At 37.3% G+C, this 19,012-nt stretch overlaps 1 protein-coding gene across 2 annotated transcripts in view; it reads left to right on the top strand.

Moving 5' to 3' along the window:
• Positions 1–822: 822 nt before the first annotated feature.
• Positions 823–19,012, top strand: part of LOC132830966 (V-type proton ATPase 116 kDa subunit a 1) — a 63,317-nt gene continuing 45,127 nt past the window's right edge. For both annotated transcript variants that reach the window (XM_060848931.1, XM_060848930.1), the window contains exons 1-5: positions 823–906; positions 4,883–5,053; positions 6,166–6,244; positions 7,187–7,284; positions 8,217–8,345. In XM_060848931.1, coding sequence (XP_060704914.1) covers positions 4,937–5,053; positions 6,166–6,244; positions 7,187–7,284; positions 8,217–8,345 — 423 coding nt within the window. In that variant the 5' untranslated portion in view covers positions 823–906; positions 4,883–4,936. The remainder of the gene's footprint in view (positions 907–4,882; positions 5,054–6,165; positions 6,245–7,186; positions 7,285–8,216; positions 8,346–19,012) is intronic.

The following is a 19,012-nucleotide window of genomic DNA, read 5'->3' as shown; positions in this document are numbered from 1 at the left end:
AATCTTGACACTTCAATATCAAGGAACTGGAAATTTGACGTTTCAGGCCAGAGCGTTAAATTTCCTGTTCCTTGGATGCTGCCTAACCTGCTGTGCTTTAACCAGCAGCACATTTTCAGCTCTGATCTCCAGCATCTGCAGACCTCACTTTTTACTTCAATATCAAGTTCAATAATTTTAGGACCTCAGCACCTTCGCCCTTGGCATTACCCAGAGAACCACACAACTGGCCTTGTCATCACATGGCCTGCTACCGGACCCACTGACAGCCATCGATGACCCCTATTAGCAGATATCGGTTTTCCCAAGCTGACCTTCACTCATTCCTCTCTGTCCATCTCCACCTATTGTTTACTCTTTCCCCTTTCCCCATTCCCCCACCTCATCTTCAGAATATACACTTAGTTACAATTAGTCCTGCAGCAGGGTCACTTGATTCGAAATGCTAATTCTCCACAAGTGCTGCCAGACCTACTGAATTTTTCCAGATGTTTCTGTTTTTGTATCAACAATGAGCACTTCAGAGAATCTTAACTCCCAGACATGAGTGCACATCATCCTGCAGCATCAGTTAGGGAAATAGGAACACGCATGCGCACTGCAATGGGCGGGTGAGCCGAAAACGCGCATGCGCAAATTCCCTTCCGCGGGTGGGAGCGAAAGATGCAGACCGACAGAAAGCGCATGCGCAAATTCCCCTCTGCGGGTGGGAGAGAAAGATGCAGACCAACAGAAAGCGCATGCGCACATTCCACTCCTTGTTGTGGGCTGGAGCGGACGCATACATCATCGCCAGCTGGTTAAACGAGCGCATGCGCACTCACTTCGCGCAGGTGGGCCAATGGTGTCACGTGCTCGCGTTGCTGTCACGGAGCCGACTGATGTGGTGGGAGGCAGAGGCTGGTGGTAAGTGATCACTCTCTTTGTTGGAAATGGCCGTCCCTCGTCTTCAGATTCATCGGGAACGATGATGGGGCACAGCCTTTGCTGGCTTTGGTTGTCTGATTGTGGCGCAGTGGAATACTTTCGATGGGTTGACATCCCCGGGGAGGGGGAGGGGGAGGGGGAGGGGGAGGGGGACATGGACGGGGACAGGGACAGGGACAGGGACAGGGACAGGGACAGGGACATGGAGGGGAAGGGTCTTTGGCCTGTATGGGGTGGTGAGGGGTGACATCTACCTGGGCGCTGTCTCTCACCTGGGCTTCATCTTGATGCCGTTTTTGTATTGTGCCTCTGCGTTCTTCCTGCTTCCAATGCGCCGAGTCACCTGCATTATTGGACGAGAGAGGAGGTTTTCAAAATGCTATTTAAATTGAGGTGGTGAAATGGACGTGAAGGGAGGTGTTTAAAATTTGCTTAAATGGTAGGGTGGATTTTAATTATAAAATAAAGCCTTCCCTCTGAATCACTACCTGAATTATAGATGCGCTATTGATCTGGGTATTGTTAGCACGGTAACGTTAAACCAGAGCTATGTTCTTTTAATTTAGAAATCCAATTTGATGCTGATTTAAACCTGTAAACAGCCAACTAATTTGTTGTATATGCTGTAAAAAATGTCAAATGTAGATAATTTTTTAAATTAATGAATGGGTGTTTTTATTAGGTTGGAAGAATAGTAGTTGATACTCTAATCTTTGGCATTGCAAGTGTATTTGATATTGTTTTTAACATACATTTTCACAGAATAAGTCAAAATATTTGTAACTTGGTTTATAACTTCTGTTCTTTTAGACCAGAATCTGTTCTATCATTAAATCTGTCTCCTTTCAGCACTATAATGTTGTTAACGCCTGTCTTAGTAGAAATCGTCCATGTATTTTTTCTCTTACTGAGCTTAATGAATTCACTTAGTTTGCATTCCATTGTATATTCTTCAGCAACTTAACTAATTCAGGCCTCTATGCTATCTTGCACCAAATCCCCTTCATGCATCACTATGCTCTTGGGCTTATGTTGACCCTTGGCAGTGACACCTTGACCAAAAAAAAGTCATTGTTATTTTCAATCTCTCCTTGCTGCTCCTTTTGTCTGTAATTTCCTACAACTTTGAAATTGCATACAATTCTGTCATACTGGCCTTCTGCCTGTTTGCTTTTGATTGCACCCCATTGACAGTAGTATTTTCAGCTCCCACAGTTCTCTGCTCTGGAATTACCACTGTACCTCTCTTTCTTCCTTCAAGACAGTCCATAAACCATCCCCCTTTGACCAAGATCTCCATATATGGCTTGATACTTGTTTAAAAATGCATCTTTAAACTGCCTTGAGCTGCTTTATTATATCAAGGGTTCTGGATATATACAAGTTATTTGCTCCATTGCAGTGAATGATGTTGAATTGGAGGATGCTTTAATTTATGTTGTATAGTTTCAGATCCTTCTAATTGTATTCACATCTACAGTATGAATGTCAAATATATTAATGGGCCTATAGTTTGTGAAAGTATTATCAAATTATTAATGCTGTCCCTTGGATGTGACCCAGAACGTGTTATTTGGAGATGATCTGCTGTTGTAGTTTTGAGAGAATAGTATGTTAGATTGTTCCATAATTGAAGAAATATTCATGATTAGAGCAAAATAACACTGGAACATTTTAAACCATGTTTCTGTTTGTGACTTCAGGATAAACCAGAAACATTGTTGAGAAGAAATGTTTTGAGATGTAGAGTAAAGGTATTGAATTTGTATTAAAAAGATCAAGACTGTCATGGCTAGAAAAATGCAGGATCTTTCAATATTACAGCATAATTAACCCCTGTTTATACAGACATACAACATACAGCAGAGGAACAAACCTTTCAGTCCAACCAGTTCATGATGACCATAATTGCAAACTAAACTAGTCCCACTTGCCTGCACTTGGCCTATATCTTTCCAAACATTTCTTGTTCATGTACTTATTCTAAGAATCAGATGACAAATGTACGTTACTTGCTAGTTATTGGACTGAATCTGAAAATTGCGCATGACAGTGGTGGTATTTGAAATCTATGAATATTGTTTTCTGTTATAGTAATTGATTCTGAGAGAAAAACTACTATTATAAATGCATCATATGTGCAACTTTCATTGACATATGAGAACTATGCTGTGTCTTTACTGGGGACCTAGAAGCATCCATAATAACTATCTTTAAAAAGTGACTTTCCGATCAGTTAAGACTGATAGCAGGGGAAATAAATAAGTGTCTCAAATTGGTGGAGATCTAATTATTGTATTTGTTTACAAATTCCTGATTCCTGAAGAAGGGCTCATGCCCGAAACGTCGATTCTCCTGCTCTTTGGATGCTGCCTGACCTGCTGCGCTTTTCCAGCAACACATTTTCAGTTCTGATCTCCAGCATCTGCAGTCCTCACTTTCTCCTTTTGTTTACAAATAGTCAGTTATTTCCTGACGATATGCTGAGTGCTGGAATTTGAATTACTAAACATTTTTCCAAAAAATCTGATTTAGGGCAGTCCTTTCCAAACATCTTTTGGTTGAAGGACCTCATTTTAACTGGCCTGATAACACACGCTTTTTGTGAATTGTATTTAACTGTCCTTGTAATGTGAAGGTGTTGCTTGTTTAATGTGTTTTGGCTGAAATCCTCATTCATGCCTTTGTTACCTCCATAGTTTACTATTTAAATTCGCTATTGGCTGATCTCCCACAATCTATCCTGTGTAATCTTATCATCCAAACCATAATGACTATCCATTCTGCGTTCACTTATCTCATCTGTGTTTGCCAATTTGTATTGATTGCTAGTTGAATAATGCTCAGATTATAAAATTTTTATTCTTCTTTTCAAATCTCTGCTTGCTTCACCCTCCCTATTTTTGTAATCTCAGCTAGCCTTACAACTCTGATGTAATAATTCTCATTCAATTCTGGCCATGCACCCATCCCCCAACTTTAATCAATTTCCCATTTAATAGTTGTACCTTCAATTACCAAAGCCCAAAACTCTGGAATATCCTCTGCATCTTCCTGCAGTTTTATTTATTTTGTCTTTCAAGACTTTAAAATGTGACCGAAAGCATTATCAAGCAGTTATCTGGTTTAATATCTCCATAAACGGCTGGCATGTTTAGTCTTCTGCTTTGTGAAGTTTCTTGAGATACACTCATATACCATCTTTAAGAAAGTAACAAGACAGATGTTTCCTTGCAGCTATTAGTATGATGGGTCTGCTGCATTTTATGGCTAACTCTGTTGATCCTGAGCAGGATCTGAAGGGAGACGGTGGCAGGCAGGAACTTTTGGAATGTTGAGCTGCTGCTCACTTGGTGACTGTTGACCACCACATCCATCCTTGGGACTGTGGTTCTGCATTTCCAACTCATCGGAATGTCTCTAAACTTCAGGGAGACTACAGCTTTCATTTTAAGAGACTGAATTGTGCATAGTGTACTTGTGTGCATAGTATCTTATATGTAATAAGTCTGTTATTTTAGGAATTTTGGTGCTTTATTAAAACGTGCAAATAGATATAGACATCAAGTGCCAAACTTTTCCTTTGCAAATAGCAATTCAGAAAAACTTTTTTTGTGCAGTGTTGCATCTATAACCCTGTATGTTTCTCAGCACTGTGATGTTTGTGTGGTTGATCTTATTTGCATTGGCTTTCCTGTCCATCAACCTCCACCACAACTACTTCCACCTTCAGTGCGTATCAGTTTTTTTCCTTTGAGAGGAGGGGCTGTTTGTTTATAACTATATAAACTAGTATTTGGCAAATTTGTGTGCAATGGTTCCCTCCTTCATAATCAAATATTTTGAAATTAAACATTCTTGATCTTTTGAGTTTTGGTAGACTGTTCCTTTCATAACATTGAAACAGAATTTTTTTCTTTTGTACATTGTAAATATTTTTCTTCATTGCTTATAGATCAAACGAAACGTTACTTATTGAAAACAGTTTATACCACTGCAGTGATCCATCATGGGGGAACTATTCAGGAGTGAGGAGATGACACTTGCACAGCTTTTCTTGCAGTCAGAAGCTGCATACTGTTGTGTCAGTGAACTAGGAGAGCTTGGGATGGTCCAATTTCGAGATGTAAGTTGATGCTTTTTGCTGACTTGCCTAGTTCTGTGAAATTAACATGAGCACTGCCTTTACTGCTGATTCATGATTCTGTCCTATTTACACTCAGGGATGTGATTTCACAAACAGTCAAGTTTTTAAGTTTCAAATTAGAGAATGGCTGACCATTTCCAAATCCTTAGCTGCCTTGCCTTCTGCTTCAATAACTGGATATTATAGTTGCCACTGGGAGACCATCGCATTAAAGTTGCAATGTAATCTGTTAACTTGCTAAATATAATGCTAAGGTCTTGGCATTATTGGCATAAGTTACCCCTCGCTCTTGGCTCTCTCCAATGTTTGGCTTTGTCCTGTGAGGTGAGGATGATTTATCTGATGTTAGGATTGCTCAGTCTTTCCAGTTTGCCCTTTATCCTTGGCTCACTGCATTCTTTGCTGTTGTAAGGAAACAACACCACTTGAGTTTGCTTCCCTGTTAGTTCATTCTGAAACAGTTTTCTACCAGTCTATTTTGACATACTCCATTTCCTGACATTTGCCTTCAAGTATTCCTGGAACCTTGATCTTCGTCTACCTTGTAGGTAGTATTCAAAGCTGAAGTTGTTAATGTGTCACTGCCTTAGGGATTTTATCATTAGTCATTCACAGAGTGTCCACTCTGATCAAGCAATAATAAATTCCTTAGTTTATTATTGTGTCCATTAGTTGGATGCTAGCTATTACTTTTAGGCTGGGTGTTATAACATAAATTTGCAATAATTAACGATATTTTATCTTCACATGACTTTCTTCCTCAGAATGTTCAGTACTTTACTTCGTGTGGGCCTAATGGCTGAATTGAGTACTGCTGCCACGGGGATTTGTGAATATTTTATTGAATTTAATACATGTTGATTTTTATCCACATTTTGATATGCTAGTTGTATCACTATACATGCACCAACAATTTTATTTCTGTAATATGTCAGAAATATCAAAATGCAAGATTCAATCTCCTGGGCATTATTGGTCAGAAGGGCCTGTAACTAACAGTTTATTGCAATTAATATTATATTTTAATGAAACATCACAGAAGTTCCACAGTTTTTCTATGCAGTTACTCAATTTCATCCTTTTTTGTGCAGCTAAATCCAGATGTGAATGTATTTCAGCGCAAATTTGTAAATGAGGTTCGGCGTTGTGAAGAAATGGATCGTAAGCTACGTAAGTATCTTGCAAGCCTAATGAGTATAAGTACCACATTTGTGTAAGGTACTTGAAACAGTTATAATATGTTGAGCAGAATATTAGGGAAACTGCATGCAGTTCTTTTTAAAGCAGTTTCACATGTTTTTTTTTCTTCTAAGTGAAATAATAGCTTCTGCAAATTATAAAACAAAACAAATTAAATCATTGACTTGTTGAGTACTTTATACTGTTTCAGTTGCCTTTTATTTAAAGAATATTATCTAACAAGATGTTTGGAAAAGCAAGCAAAGGCACGGATGTGAGAAATAAATTCACAGCATTTCCTCTGATTACAAATACAATAATTTGTTTTAAATGTCACCTTATAAACCTGCAAAAATTATACAGCTCAAATACTGTGAAGTTCAATGTATTATTTTGTTCAGTTATTGCAGTTTTTAATTTATTTGCCTTGATGTAAATGTATTTGTTCAATTGAATGGCCACACAAGCTATCAACAGTTGTTTTAATTTTGAGCCAATTTTTCCTGAAGTACCATGATCTCTACTGCATTGTACGAGTAGTCAGTTGAAGGTGGAGTTAGAAGGCTGTCTGTTTGTGAGTTTTGTTTAAGGCAAAGTTGTATTATTATATAAGTGATTTGTGCTTTTAGTAAAGTATAACAATGATGTGTATAGCTCCTCCATTATGTTTCTATGTCTTCATTTGTGTTTTTACATAATGCGAACCTCTTGATTATCTGGAATATTTGATCAACCAAGCACACTCCTGGATCTATAGGTGCCAGTTAGGAAAAAGTTTGTTGAACTAAATTTTAACAGCCAGAAGTGAATATATTTTTAAAAAAAAATATTTCTTTTGTGGTGAATAGTGCTGTTTTTGGGTTGAATACAAATTTATTTTAAATTCATAATGGTTTTAAATTTTTTTTTTAACTATCATTTGATTGTTTTCAGGATTTGTTGAAAAGGAAATCCGAAAAGCAAATCTTGTCATTTTGGACACTGGAGAAAATCCTGAAGTTCCTTTTCCTCGAGACATGATTGACTTGGAGGTAAGCATTATAATTAGAAGTTATAAATTTGACTTTTGAAACTTTCTGCCAAAGGGCAGTCATTCTGTAAATGTGGTGGATTATTTATTTATGACTGTGTACCACCAGCATGAACTTCATTTCTATGATATGTGACCTTTGCTCAGTTAACCAATCTTAAATCAAGCATGGTTAGGGCATCTGCAGGTTACTTGCTTGCATGCTAGGCTTTGGGAAAAGTAGCAATGACTGTTCGAGTCTCATCTCTGCCTAGTGTGTGATCCATTGTCCAGTTGAACAAACTGAAGGATGATGTGAATTACAGGAACATTAGCCTCTGTGTTTAACGTGAATTGGCAGCAAATTCTTTTTAATTTGTGCACAAATTTAGTTGAGTAATGGTATTACGCTTGACACAAATTTCTTTGTCTTTCTCTGGAATACAGTACTCCAGACGTGTGCTTCACCAGGTGAATCATGTCTTGTAGAACAGAACCTGACAAGTTATTGAGATTATTATTTCTAGCTCATTGATCACAATAAGAGAATTTTCATTTCTGTATTGCATGAGGCAAAATTTGCATCCTTGCTTTACTCATGTCTTTCTTGTAACTTGGTGAGTTGAAGTTCTTGTTAATGCAGCTGATGATTCTGGAACAATGACGTTATCATGATTTTATACATTGATGTAATGGACGACTTTGAAGAATCTAATCACTGTGTACAGTTTTTGCAGTTAGTCATCCTCTCTCTTTAATCTTGCGTTTAAGCGCAAGAATAGTTCGGCTGACATTAACAGCAGCAATGGAGCTTGACTTGAACAGTTGATTATTTGAGTACCTTGGGTGACATGCATCATAATCCAGTATAAACATACCATCTACAATTGAAATAGTGGAAGTGAAAATTCCCAGTTACACACTGAATTTTAACTAAAATGCTTTTTTTTTTAGGCAACTTTTGAGAAACTTGAAAATGAACTGAAAGAAATCAATACTAACCAGGAGGCATTAAAACGCAACTTCTTAGAGCTGACTGAACTGAAATATATTCTACGCAGAACTCAGCAGTTCTTTGATGAGGTCGGATTATTGTAAATTTCTCATTTTAAATTCATTTTAACATGTCTCATTGAGGATTAGTTGAAGCTTGCCATGCATGTGTGCAGCTCTACCCATATTTCTGGTATGCCAGCTTACTTGATTGTACACTGCAAGAAGTAATATTTTATAGTTGCATCAAATATTTTCTAAAGCTCATATGTCTGATAATTACATTGCACTTGTGATAAACTGCATGATTTTGAATTTTGCTTATTTTGCTGTTCTACTTCAATCTTAATAATGGGGGTGCCTTGTAATTATATATTTGTAATCGGGTGTAATGTCTCTAGAAAATTAGATGAATTAAGAGTCTGTACTGTTTAAAAGCTCTTCAAATGTTAAATGTCGTTAAATTTGGCCACACTGTTATACTGATGCTGAATGGGCAAGTGTATCATTCTTGGCTTCCTAGAAAATCTGGTGCAAATTTACACTGAATACTCTTGTGTAGCTCGAAGAAACTTTAAAATAAAATCACCTCTGAGATGTAGGGGGAAAAGAAACCTCACAGGAACTGAATGATGGTAATTGGTACTGTTCTTCTGTATTAACTTAAAAGCGAGGGACTAGATCTGCTCATCTGATTATTCTTTATGGTCAACGTAAATATTGTCCAAAAGCATTCTAACAAGTTTTAAGCAACAATTGAAAGTGTTGATTAACTAGAGGAGCAAATTATAAATGGTGATTTATTTCAAATCATATAGTCATGCAGCATGGAAATAAATACTTCAGTCCAACCTGTCTTGCTGACCAGGTTTCCCAAACTAAACTTGTCCCATTTGCCTGCATTTGGTCCATACACCTCTAAACCTTTCCTATTTATGTACCTGTCCAAATATATTTGAAATGCTGGAACTGTTCCTGCACCTACCACTTTCTTTGGCAGTTCATTCAACATACAAACCACTCTCTGTGAAAAAGATGCCCTCCAGTCCCTTTTAAATCTTTCTCCTCTCACTTTGCCCTCTAGTTTTGAACTTCCCCACATTAGGGAAAAGATCTTTGCTATTCATCTTACCTATGCCCTTTTATGATTTTATAAGCCCGTATAAGATCATCCCTCAACCTCCTACACTCCAGTGAAAGAAGTCCTAGCCTATTCAGACTCCTTATAACTCAAACTGAGAAACTTCTGGATGAAGCCTAAAATGTTAAAGGAGGAGGATACAGCGGTGGGAAGTTGTTAATACGCTGCTAATCAAGCGGGCTACTTTGTTCTGCATGGTATCAAGCTGTTTGTCTTGTTAGAACTGTGCTTATCCAGGGAAGTTGAATGTATTTTGTCACATACCTGACTTCTGCCTTGTAAATGCTGAACAGGTTTTGAGTTAATTGCTACAGAACACCTAATATCTAATCTGTTCTTGTAGCCACAGTGTTTGTGGGTGGACCATTTAGTTTCTGGCCAAATGAAATCCCCAGAATGTTGAGTGATGGTGGAGGGGTAGGGAGGTTTCAGCAATACTAGTGCAGTTGAATGTCAAGTGGTGATGTTTGGATTCTCTCTTATTGGAGATGGTCATTTCTTGGCACTGTGAAATGAACATTGCTCACCACTTATCAGCCCATGCCCGGACATTGTTCAAGTCTTTCTGTATGTGGTAGCAAACTGATTCAATGTCTGAGTCATTGTGAATATATGCAAGCATTAGTGAACATGCCCATGTTGATCTTCATGATGGAGGGGGTATAATTGAAGCAGCTGAAGTTAGTTGGTTCCAGGACAATTATCCAGAAAAACACCTGCATTGATTCCTTATTACTGAGAATTTATCTCCAGCAACTAGTAGCAGCACCTTTTCTTCAATGAAATGCACTGCAACAACTCACCTAGCCTGTTTTGACATCCTCTTTACTTGTGCTAGCTATGACTTCAGTGAAGACTTTTCCCCTAATTTTCATTGACTCAAGTTTTGCTTGGATTCTGCCATACTTCGAACATTAAGTTAGTATTTACCAAAGTAATTTCTCTCACCTCATCTCCTGTAGTTCAGCTCTTTTACTCATGCTTGTACCAAGGCTGCAATGTCAGTGGGACAGGGCATATCCAAGGCTGGTCATAGAATCAGAGTTTTTACAGAATGGGGGAGGAGAAAAGTCTTTTGGCCCATTGTGACCATGGTTATCAAGCATCCATCTGTTCAAATCCAGCTTTGGCCCAAGGTCTTGTACACTGTGGTACATAAGAATCCATCTAAATATTGCTTAAGTATTTTGAGAATTTTTACACCCTGTTTGTGCAAGTTCCAGATACTCACCGTCCTCATTCCCCTTTATACCTCCTGTTCTTTCCTTCTAAAACTTGGCCCCCTTGGTTATTGATCCATTTACTAAATGAAGAGGTTTCTTCCTATCTTTGCCCCATTGGTGATGGTGCTGTCTGGGATCTCACCTGTATGGTCCAATTCCCTGAGTATAACTCCACCTGTTGCTTAACTGTGAAGGCAGCTCATGATGATCTGAATTGACAATCTGAGACAAGGTTAAGGTAGAGTGCATTCTCCACAGTTACTCCTAGTCACTGATTTGAATGCTGCAATGCCGGTCTGGAAAAGTAAGCAATAGAGGTTTTTGGTTTTGAGCTCAGTGGTAAATGTACTCCATATTGAACCCAATGTTCAACTGCTGCAGCTAGTAACTGTCCTAAATACTGTGTGTGTAAATATCGGAAATCATTAGATAACCATTAACTGGTTTTCAGTATTTAAAAGGTGACTGCAGATGTGAGGTAGAATTTGTGTCTGGGTATGGTAGATCTTGCAACCCACTCAACAAGAATATAAGCTGGGTGAAGTCAGATCTCTATAATGGAACATCTTTCATTTTGCATCTTTTTAAATTAATTGATAGGAAAATGTTACATTCCTTTGTTAACCCTCAATCCTCAATCGATTTTCTTTGTGATAAAGTGATTCGTTATGCCCGGTGCAAATGGCAATACTTTGACTGTTCAAAAAATGTAGAACTGTATTTCACAATTAAATTTTAAATTCTGCATTGCAAGCAGTAAATAATTTTGCAGCTGGTTTGCTTGATGCAGCATGCTAATGTGAGAAATTCAGATAAAGTATGAACGGAACTAGCAGATGCATACTATTTGTAAATAGTCCAGGGTCAAATAAAAAGAACATCTACACTTTGTCTCCCACTCAGCTTTGGTATCTTGGACATTGTTTTTGGTCCTTCTTGTTTATATTTGATTTGATGGAATCACTGAGAATGTTGACATGCACATTTGAAGAGTTTAATATCTATCCTCTTATCAAAGGGAGTCTACCTCTAAGACTAATGTAAATACTGACATAGATATGCACAGTAACTTGCAGCTGCTAACTTTAAAATGGTTAACATTTGTAATTAAGTCAGTACTGGTTTAATTCGGGCATCTAAAATTGGATTACAAAGCAGTAATATTTCAAAAAATTAAACATTTCAAGAAATTGCCCAGAAAAAAAACAGGTATTTTTCCTCGGTGCACGTGTTATCAGTTTGGTTTCAGTTTTTGGAGATTATTACGTTGCAAACAGCCATTTGAACTGCACCTTCCCAGTGTTTATTTCTGGCAGTGGCTGCTGCTGGATTTGACTAAATGAGCTATTTCTGAGAGCAGAATTATCATTAGGAAATTAAGTTTCATTATACAGTGCTCCATTTAATGTGCCTGATTCCAAACTGATTGGACAAGTCAGGACAGTTGAATAGGAGTCTTGATTAGGTTTGATTATTTCACACTGTATAGCACTGTGTCCAGAAGTAGTTCATGTCAACTATCTAAGTTGAAGGGAAATAAACAAACTCTTACTCTGTCAAAGTAATAGACTCTAGTATACGTCCAAGCCATTTTTGGATACCATTTTTATGAGCTGCACTTGTTGCTGTAGATCTTTTAGCTTCTGGACACTGAGTTTAATTTTATTATAATATTAGGAGTGGCGCAGTGGCTGAATGGTTAGCACTGCTGCCTCAGAGCACCAGGGACCTGAGTTTGATTCTAGCCTTGGGTGGCTGTATGAGTTTGTAAATTCTGCCCCCATCTGCATGGATTTCCTCCCATAGTTCAAAGGTTAGGTGGATTGGCCGTGCTAAATTGCCCACAATGTTCAGGGATGTGCAGACTGGGTGGGTTTTCCATGGGAAATGCAGGGTTATAGGGATAGGGTCAGAAGTTGGGATGCTCTTTGGAGAGTTGGTGTGGACTTGAAGGATCAAATGGCCTGCTGCCAGACTGGAAGGATCTATGATTCTATATAATATATACAGAAGCAGAATTTTTATAGTGCAGAAGGATGCTCTTTGACCAATTGTCTGCCCTGGCACTGAGTATTTTAATTTAGTCCCATTTTCTTTCACTTACTCATAGCTATGCACGTTTATTCTATTTAAATAATCATTCAGTGCTCTCTTGAATGCCTCAGTTGAACCTGTCTCCCCCACACGTCCAGGCAATGCATTCGATGGCCTCACTACTCGCTGTGTATCAAAGAATTTTCTTGCCTCACATTTGGTGCTTTTGTAAAATACTTTAAACCTGTGCTCTCTTGTTCTTTAATCCATTTGTTTGGGAATCATTCTCCCTAACCACTCTGTTCCAGACCCCTCCCTGATTTTGAAAACTTGTATCCAATCTCCTCTCCGCCTTCTCCTTTCCAAGGAATAGTTTTACTTCATTTATAGGATGAGGGTGTTGCTGGCTAGGCAGGCGTTTATTATCAATCCTTAATTGCACAGAGGATAGTTTAGAGGTAACCACGTTGCTGTGGGTTGGAAGTCACATGTAGGCCAGCCAGGTAAGCCTGGCAGTCTCCTTCCTTCAGAAGACATTAGTGAACCAGATGGGTTTTCTGGCTATCAATTTGAGGTCATCATTGATTTTAGATTTTTACAGAATTCAAATTCCACCCTCTGCCATGGCGGGATTCCAACCAGTGTTCCCAGAACACTTCCTGTGTCTCTGGATTAACTGTCTAGCAATAATGCCACTCTGCCATCATCTCTCCTAGCTTTTGCCTGGAACCATTCTCATATATGTTATAATGTTGCATTGTTTAAGCTACAGTAACCACGTGCCATGTGCTTTTTTTTATTGTTTTCATATTGTATGAATAACTGAGTGAGGGCTTGAAAATATTGTGATTTTAGCATTTAATGTAGAATTAGGAATGAAAAATACCAACAATTCTCAAACTTGTCAACATCCAAAATTGAATTTCTCCCTAAGAATATTTATGGTTCATTTGTATGTTTTGACTTTTACATCTAACACAGTATACAGTCAATGTTTCTATATTCTGAAAGAAATGACCTACTGTATTTTAGTGTTACATTTAATTTGATCAAAAACCAAAAGATCAGCAGATGCTGTAAATCAGAAACAAAAAATGAAATTGCTTGAAAAGCTCAGCAGGTCTGGCAGCATCTATGGAGATAAATCAGAATTAATGTTTTGGGTAGAGTGACCCGTCCTCATGATTTGATGTTCAGTTTCCAATCTTAATTTTGTAAAATAGGCAGTCCAGTAAAGTACTCTTCATCTGTTTAAAATGAGTAAATGTAGTAAATTTGAGCTGCCGAAGAGAGACGTGAGGAAAAATACCTGTTAAAACTGTTGTCATTGGTCATGAAAGTCTAATGTATTTATATCAGCTGTATTTATTTATTTTTATCTTAATACTTCCTTCAGCAAAACAATGAGATTGTAGCAAACTAAAGCCATTTTAGCTGGCAGCTGAAGGATCAAGGATGTTAATCATGTTTCTCCTTTTCCCAGTCTTCTGTGTTTTTTTTAAACATAGGCAGAACAATAACAAGAGAAATAAGTTTTGAATCTTGCAGCGTAAACAACCATAAGTGCAGGAATCTTAAGAAGACTGGAAAAGTAACAGTTAATGGCATGCAGATCTCCATCCCCTCCCTTCCACCTCTTCTGGTTTCTTGTGAATGTTTTTTTTCATTTGCTTATCATTTTGAGTAAAGTATTGCAAATCTGATTTTTCTTTCTGGATTACCTTTGAAAAATTCAGGTGTAATTTTATGGTTTGGTTTCCAATAAAGAGCCACATGTTGAATATTTCTTATTTGTTATGCAAATTTGAGTCAAATTTTCCCTTTATTCCACCATTTAAATCTAAAATTCTTCAGGGGAAAAAAAAAGCAATTATTTGCTGTTTTGGTGTCTATTGGAATTGGAGACTGTGTGGCTTCATAGTGGAGATCAATCTTTATTCAGGATGGGGCTTGTGGTGTACTCTCTGCAAAGCACTTTTTTTTAGCCTTGCGCTTTGTGGAATAACTTAGTGTGTCGTTTAATTTGATTGTTTATAGGAGCTGTGCCCTTTACCAGCCCAGGAAAATTTCTTAGGAATTACTTTGACTAAATTCTTTTTGCAAATGTACATGTTTAAATCTCTAATTGTAATTATTCACTAAACCTCTATATTCCTCTTCTGTCAAATTTATGTGGATCCCTGATTTTTTTCCCCACACCCTTGTGAAAGGGCTAAAATAATTTGCTAAAAACCTTGTTGCACAGGTCTAACAATCTCTGGTATTTTACCTATATAGTTCCAGTGTCAGGTATTCAATCTACTGTTGATTTTTAGTTTTGCCATTGCAATTGACTCAAGATTCTCTGGGTAATCTCATAAAGAACAAAACTCAAGTTTAAATCTTCATGAAGTTCACAATGTTCAGGTGCATTTTAGTTTCACATATTAGAGATTTTATAGATGATTTCTTCACTTGTGTGGCAAATGTGCTTGCAAAGTTATGCATTGAATGCAAAATCAATTTGCATTTGCAATTTGCAAATACTGCCCAACTTTGACTGTCTACTCCCAGTGTGTTTTGTTTCTTGTGTCCTGTAAATGAATTCTTCATTTATCTGCTTATCCTGCTCAAACAGCAAGACTCTTCTGGGTTCTGGCGATCTTCTGTAGTTGGTGTGGGGAAAAATGAGATGTGCTCGAGTTATCACTAGATATTTTTAAAATTCAGCTTTCCTCAGTGTTGGGGCAATTTACTATTATTTTGCTGCTGACTGCAAAATCTACACTTATGAAGCACTACAGCAAAAATTGACTTTCCTATTTATAACAAGTTTATTCAGATAAATATCTTTATCCCAAACTTGTAACTGTTTGAAAAGACCTACTTTTAAAAAGTGATTTTACTCCCATACCATTGCACAAATGTTAAAGCTCTGAACATTTATACCAATATGGAAGCACCTTTATATTACTGCAGTATTGCTTTTGGTAAGTAGGTGCTACTTATTGAGTAGATGTGGAAGTGCTGTGCATGCATGCTTGTACCACAAAAGCAAATGGTTCACCAGGGCAGCTCAGTACTTATTTTACATCCTGGATTTATTTTAAGTTGCATGCATTCATAAGAATATCCTATCCATTGCTTATGTCCTCCATTAGGCACATTGGAAAAGACCAAAGATATGGCATTTTGCACATATAGTCAAAACTGCCTTGGCTTCTGGTACTGTGGGACAACATATAAACCTGGATGACTAAATACTGAAATTTGGTATTGCTCTTTCAAAACATGAAATAAATACAAATAGATTTATGAATGTTGTGTAGATTCAATGCAGGTAAGGTTTGATGTTTAATATAGACTCCAATCTAGATCACTTCACTTATGGAAATGATATATTTTCATTCGGAGCTTGCTCTAATGTAGAGTTTACTTTGAAATCAGTTGTATTATGTTACAAAATTAAACAATGTGCAAGACAAGCCCTTTTCTTGGTCACAACAGATTTGCCTTAAAGATTTTTTAACTGTAAATTTAGAAGTTGCACTTCATGCCTTCCATTTTTAAGCATGTTACATGTTTCAGTGATATGATGGCACATCTGGCATTAAGTACCTTTTCTACATACCTGTGTTATTTGAATAGCTAGTACACAAAATTGATAGGCATTGAATTCCTAACACTACATTGTTTCCTAAATTTTATTTATACCTCATTTCAGTTTTCCATAAAAACTATACTGTACCCTGTCAGCTTAAGGACTTGGGTTTTCATCCAGCTAGAAGTGGTCACCTTTCTTCAACTGCAAAGGATCAATATAAGTACGTGAACAAAAGCCTGATTGATTTGACTCCATGAGGATTCTGGTTCCAGGCGCGACTTGACATAGAACTGGAAAATTTTGCACTAACCTGTTGTGGTATTGTGGTCTATTTTCTGTCTCTGGACCTAGTTAGTACCCAACTTCAAGCTCAGTTCAAAATTTGGCTTGTGTATTGCCTACTTGTTAGAGAAACGGCTAATTTTGTTTAAATTGTTAACAAGCTTTGTTCCTAACATAGACCCCTCATTGTTTTTTTGAATGCAAAGTGATATTAATTTTATCAAGTGAGATCTAAGAGTATTCTTTTCCAATTAAATTGATTGAACAACTGAAATACAGTTAGGTATATTCTATGTAAAAAAACTACTTTCAGAAGGCTAGAGGCAATGAAATGGTCAAATCTAAACATGGAAAAATTATCAACCTCCAAAATGAATCAATGAATTTCGATAACTACTTTCAGACTGTGAAACATTGCCATATTGCTCCATCGCAGGGTACATGATGGCGTGGGTCTTACTCTCTGTCAAAGGTTTGAGGCAAAAGTTATTTACTTACTGGTTAGATAGGACGTTTTGTTGAAATAGTTGGGTCTTACTCATCACACGTATGTGGCAGTTGCTGTATCAGAATAGAATCCCTACAGTGCAAAAGCAGACAATTCAGCTCATCGAGTTCTCGCATCCCCTCTGAAGAGCATCCCACCCAGACCCACCCCCCTACCTTATCCCTGTATCCCTGAATTTCCTACAGCTAATCCATGTAGTTTGCACAGCCTGGACACTACAGGCAATTTAGCATGGCCAATCTACCTAACCTGCACATTTTTGGATGCTTTTTGAGCTTGTTTTTATTATAATATGATAGTAATGGATGTAGGTTTGCTCGCTGAGCTGGAAGGTTCATTTCATCACCATAATGGGTAACATCTTCAGTGAGCCTCCAGAAGATGTTACCTACTGAAGGTGGGTACCCTATTATGGTGACAAAACGACTAAAAATGAACCTTCCAGCTCAGTGAGCAAACCTGTATCTAGAACCTCCGCCCAAGCTACAAATCTTCTCAAAGCTCGGTAATATGATAGTAATGTTCCATTCCCATAGGTTAGTAAAGCTTGGCTGGGATTTCATTCCTCCCCATCTAAAATATCAGTGATAATGTCGTGACTTTGTTTTTAACAGTGCGATCCTTTGATTTGTAATGAACTAATTATAGAAAATGCATCATAAATTATGTTTTTCACATGATAATTGACTTAAAATAGGTATAAATTGCAAAGCTACTGCCTCTAATTTGAATGGCTTGTGTGTTTCTTTTAATCCACAAGTGGAAATGGATATTTGGTCACACTTAGACCTTTGGGAGAACTGAGCAGACCGCATTTTCTTGAGCTAATGCTCTGCCTTATTCAGATGCTAAGAGTGACCACTATGGGAGAACTCTTTTGCTTGCTGTATAACGTCCAGGAAAATAGCTTGTCTGAACTTAGACATTTTTCATTTACACTAGCTGATTCAACTTGTTCTTATTATAAGTTTTTAGCAAAATAATTTGAACAGTAATCCAATTATATTTGGCAAGTAATAATTATCATATTTGCTAAAGAATAACAGCCTTTAAAGATGTGCATTTAATAAATATGGTATGGCAGCCAACTTCTAAATTATGGGACTCTTAAAATAATTTTTATCCCATGTGTGAATTTTTGTCATTTGTGATTTTTGTTTTGCAGTGGTGGAAATTTAGAAAAAGAAGAACTTAGTCAATCCTTTAACAAATTGTACCTGTCTCAAAGCAGAAGTGTAGTATTGGTCTGCAAGTTCAGACCAGAAGATTTTGGTGGAAGAAGAAAATCCAAGCAAACAGCTTCATGCTGTTTCCATGCACACATTTTATGAAAGAAATCCAATTAGGAATGAGTTTCTTAATTTTCAGTATTCTACTCTGGCACATTCTCATGCCTTACATCTGTGATTAGTTCATCAGGGAACCCTTGATATAACTTGTTAATATGACTGACTGCTACTACAACATTAAGGATGCACACTTTAGGATGATTTTTCAGGGCTAGAATAAAGATTGTCATAATTATTAAAATTGCTTGCATTGCATTCCCCACCCAAAAACAAAACCTGCACACACTCTCAGGATTCTTCAAATCATATGTGAATTCATTAATTTTTTTGGAAGTAGTTACTAAATATTGAGTAATCCTCATACTGTTTCAGGCTTTGTAAGTTATGGTTTCCATTTGACAAGCTTTTCAAATGATTCAGTAGTGCTTTGATAGTGCTAACATCAAATTGTAGCAATGCTTCGGCAGAGACCATTATCCTGATCCAAGGGAGATCTTGACCAACAGCAATCTTGAAATTGATCTTAATAGCAAATAAAATGTGCTCTAATTCCTGTAAAATCTAATGTATAAATTGTTTTTGACTTTCATCTGTATGTAGAACGTTGAAATTGGGTTAAAGATATATGATGAATATAACCAGTGTTTGGACTATCCCAGCATCAGATACAAGTTCATTGTATAAAGCTGCTAATTCC

The sequence above is a fragment of the Hemiscyllium ocellatum genome, chromosome 32 (genome assembly GCF_020745735.1).
Source record: "Hemiscyllium ocellatum isolate sHemOce1 chromosome 32, sHemOce1.pat.X.cur, whole genome shotgun sequence".
In the NCBI taxonomy this organism is placed as follows: Eukaryota; Metazoa; Chordata; class Chondrichthyes; order Orectolobiformes; family Hemiscylliidae; genus Hemiscyllium; species Hemiscyllium ocellatum.
Note: the sequence above shows the minus strand (reverse complement) of the source record. Positions and strands in the feature narration are given on the sequence as shown.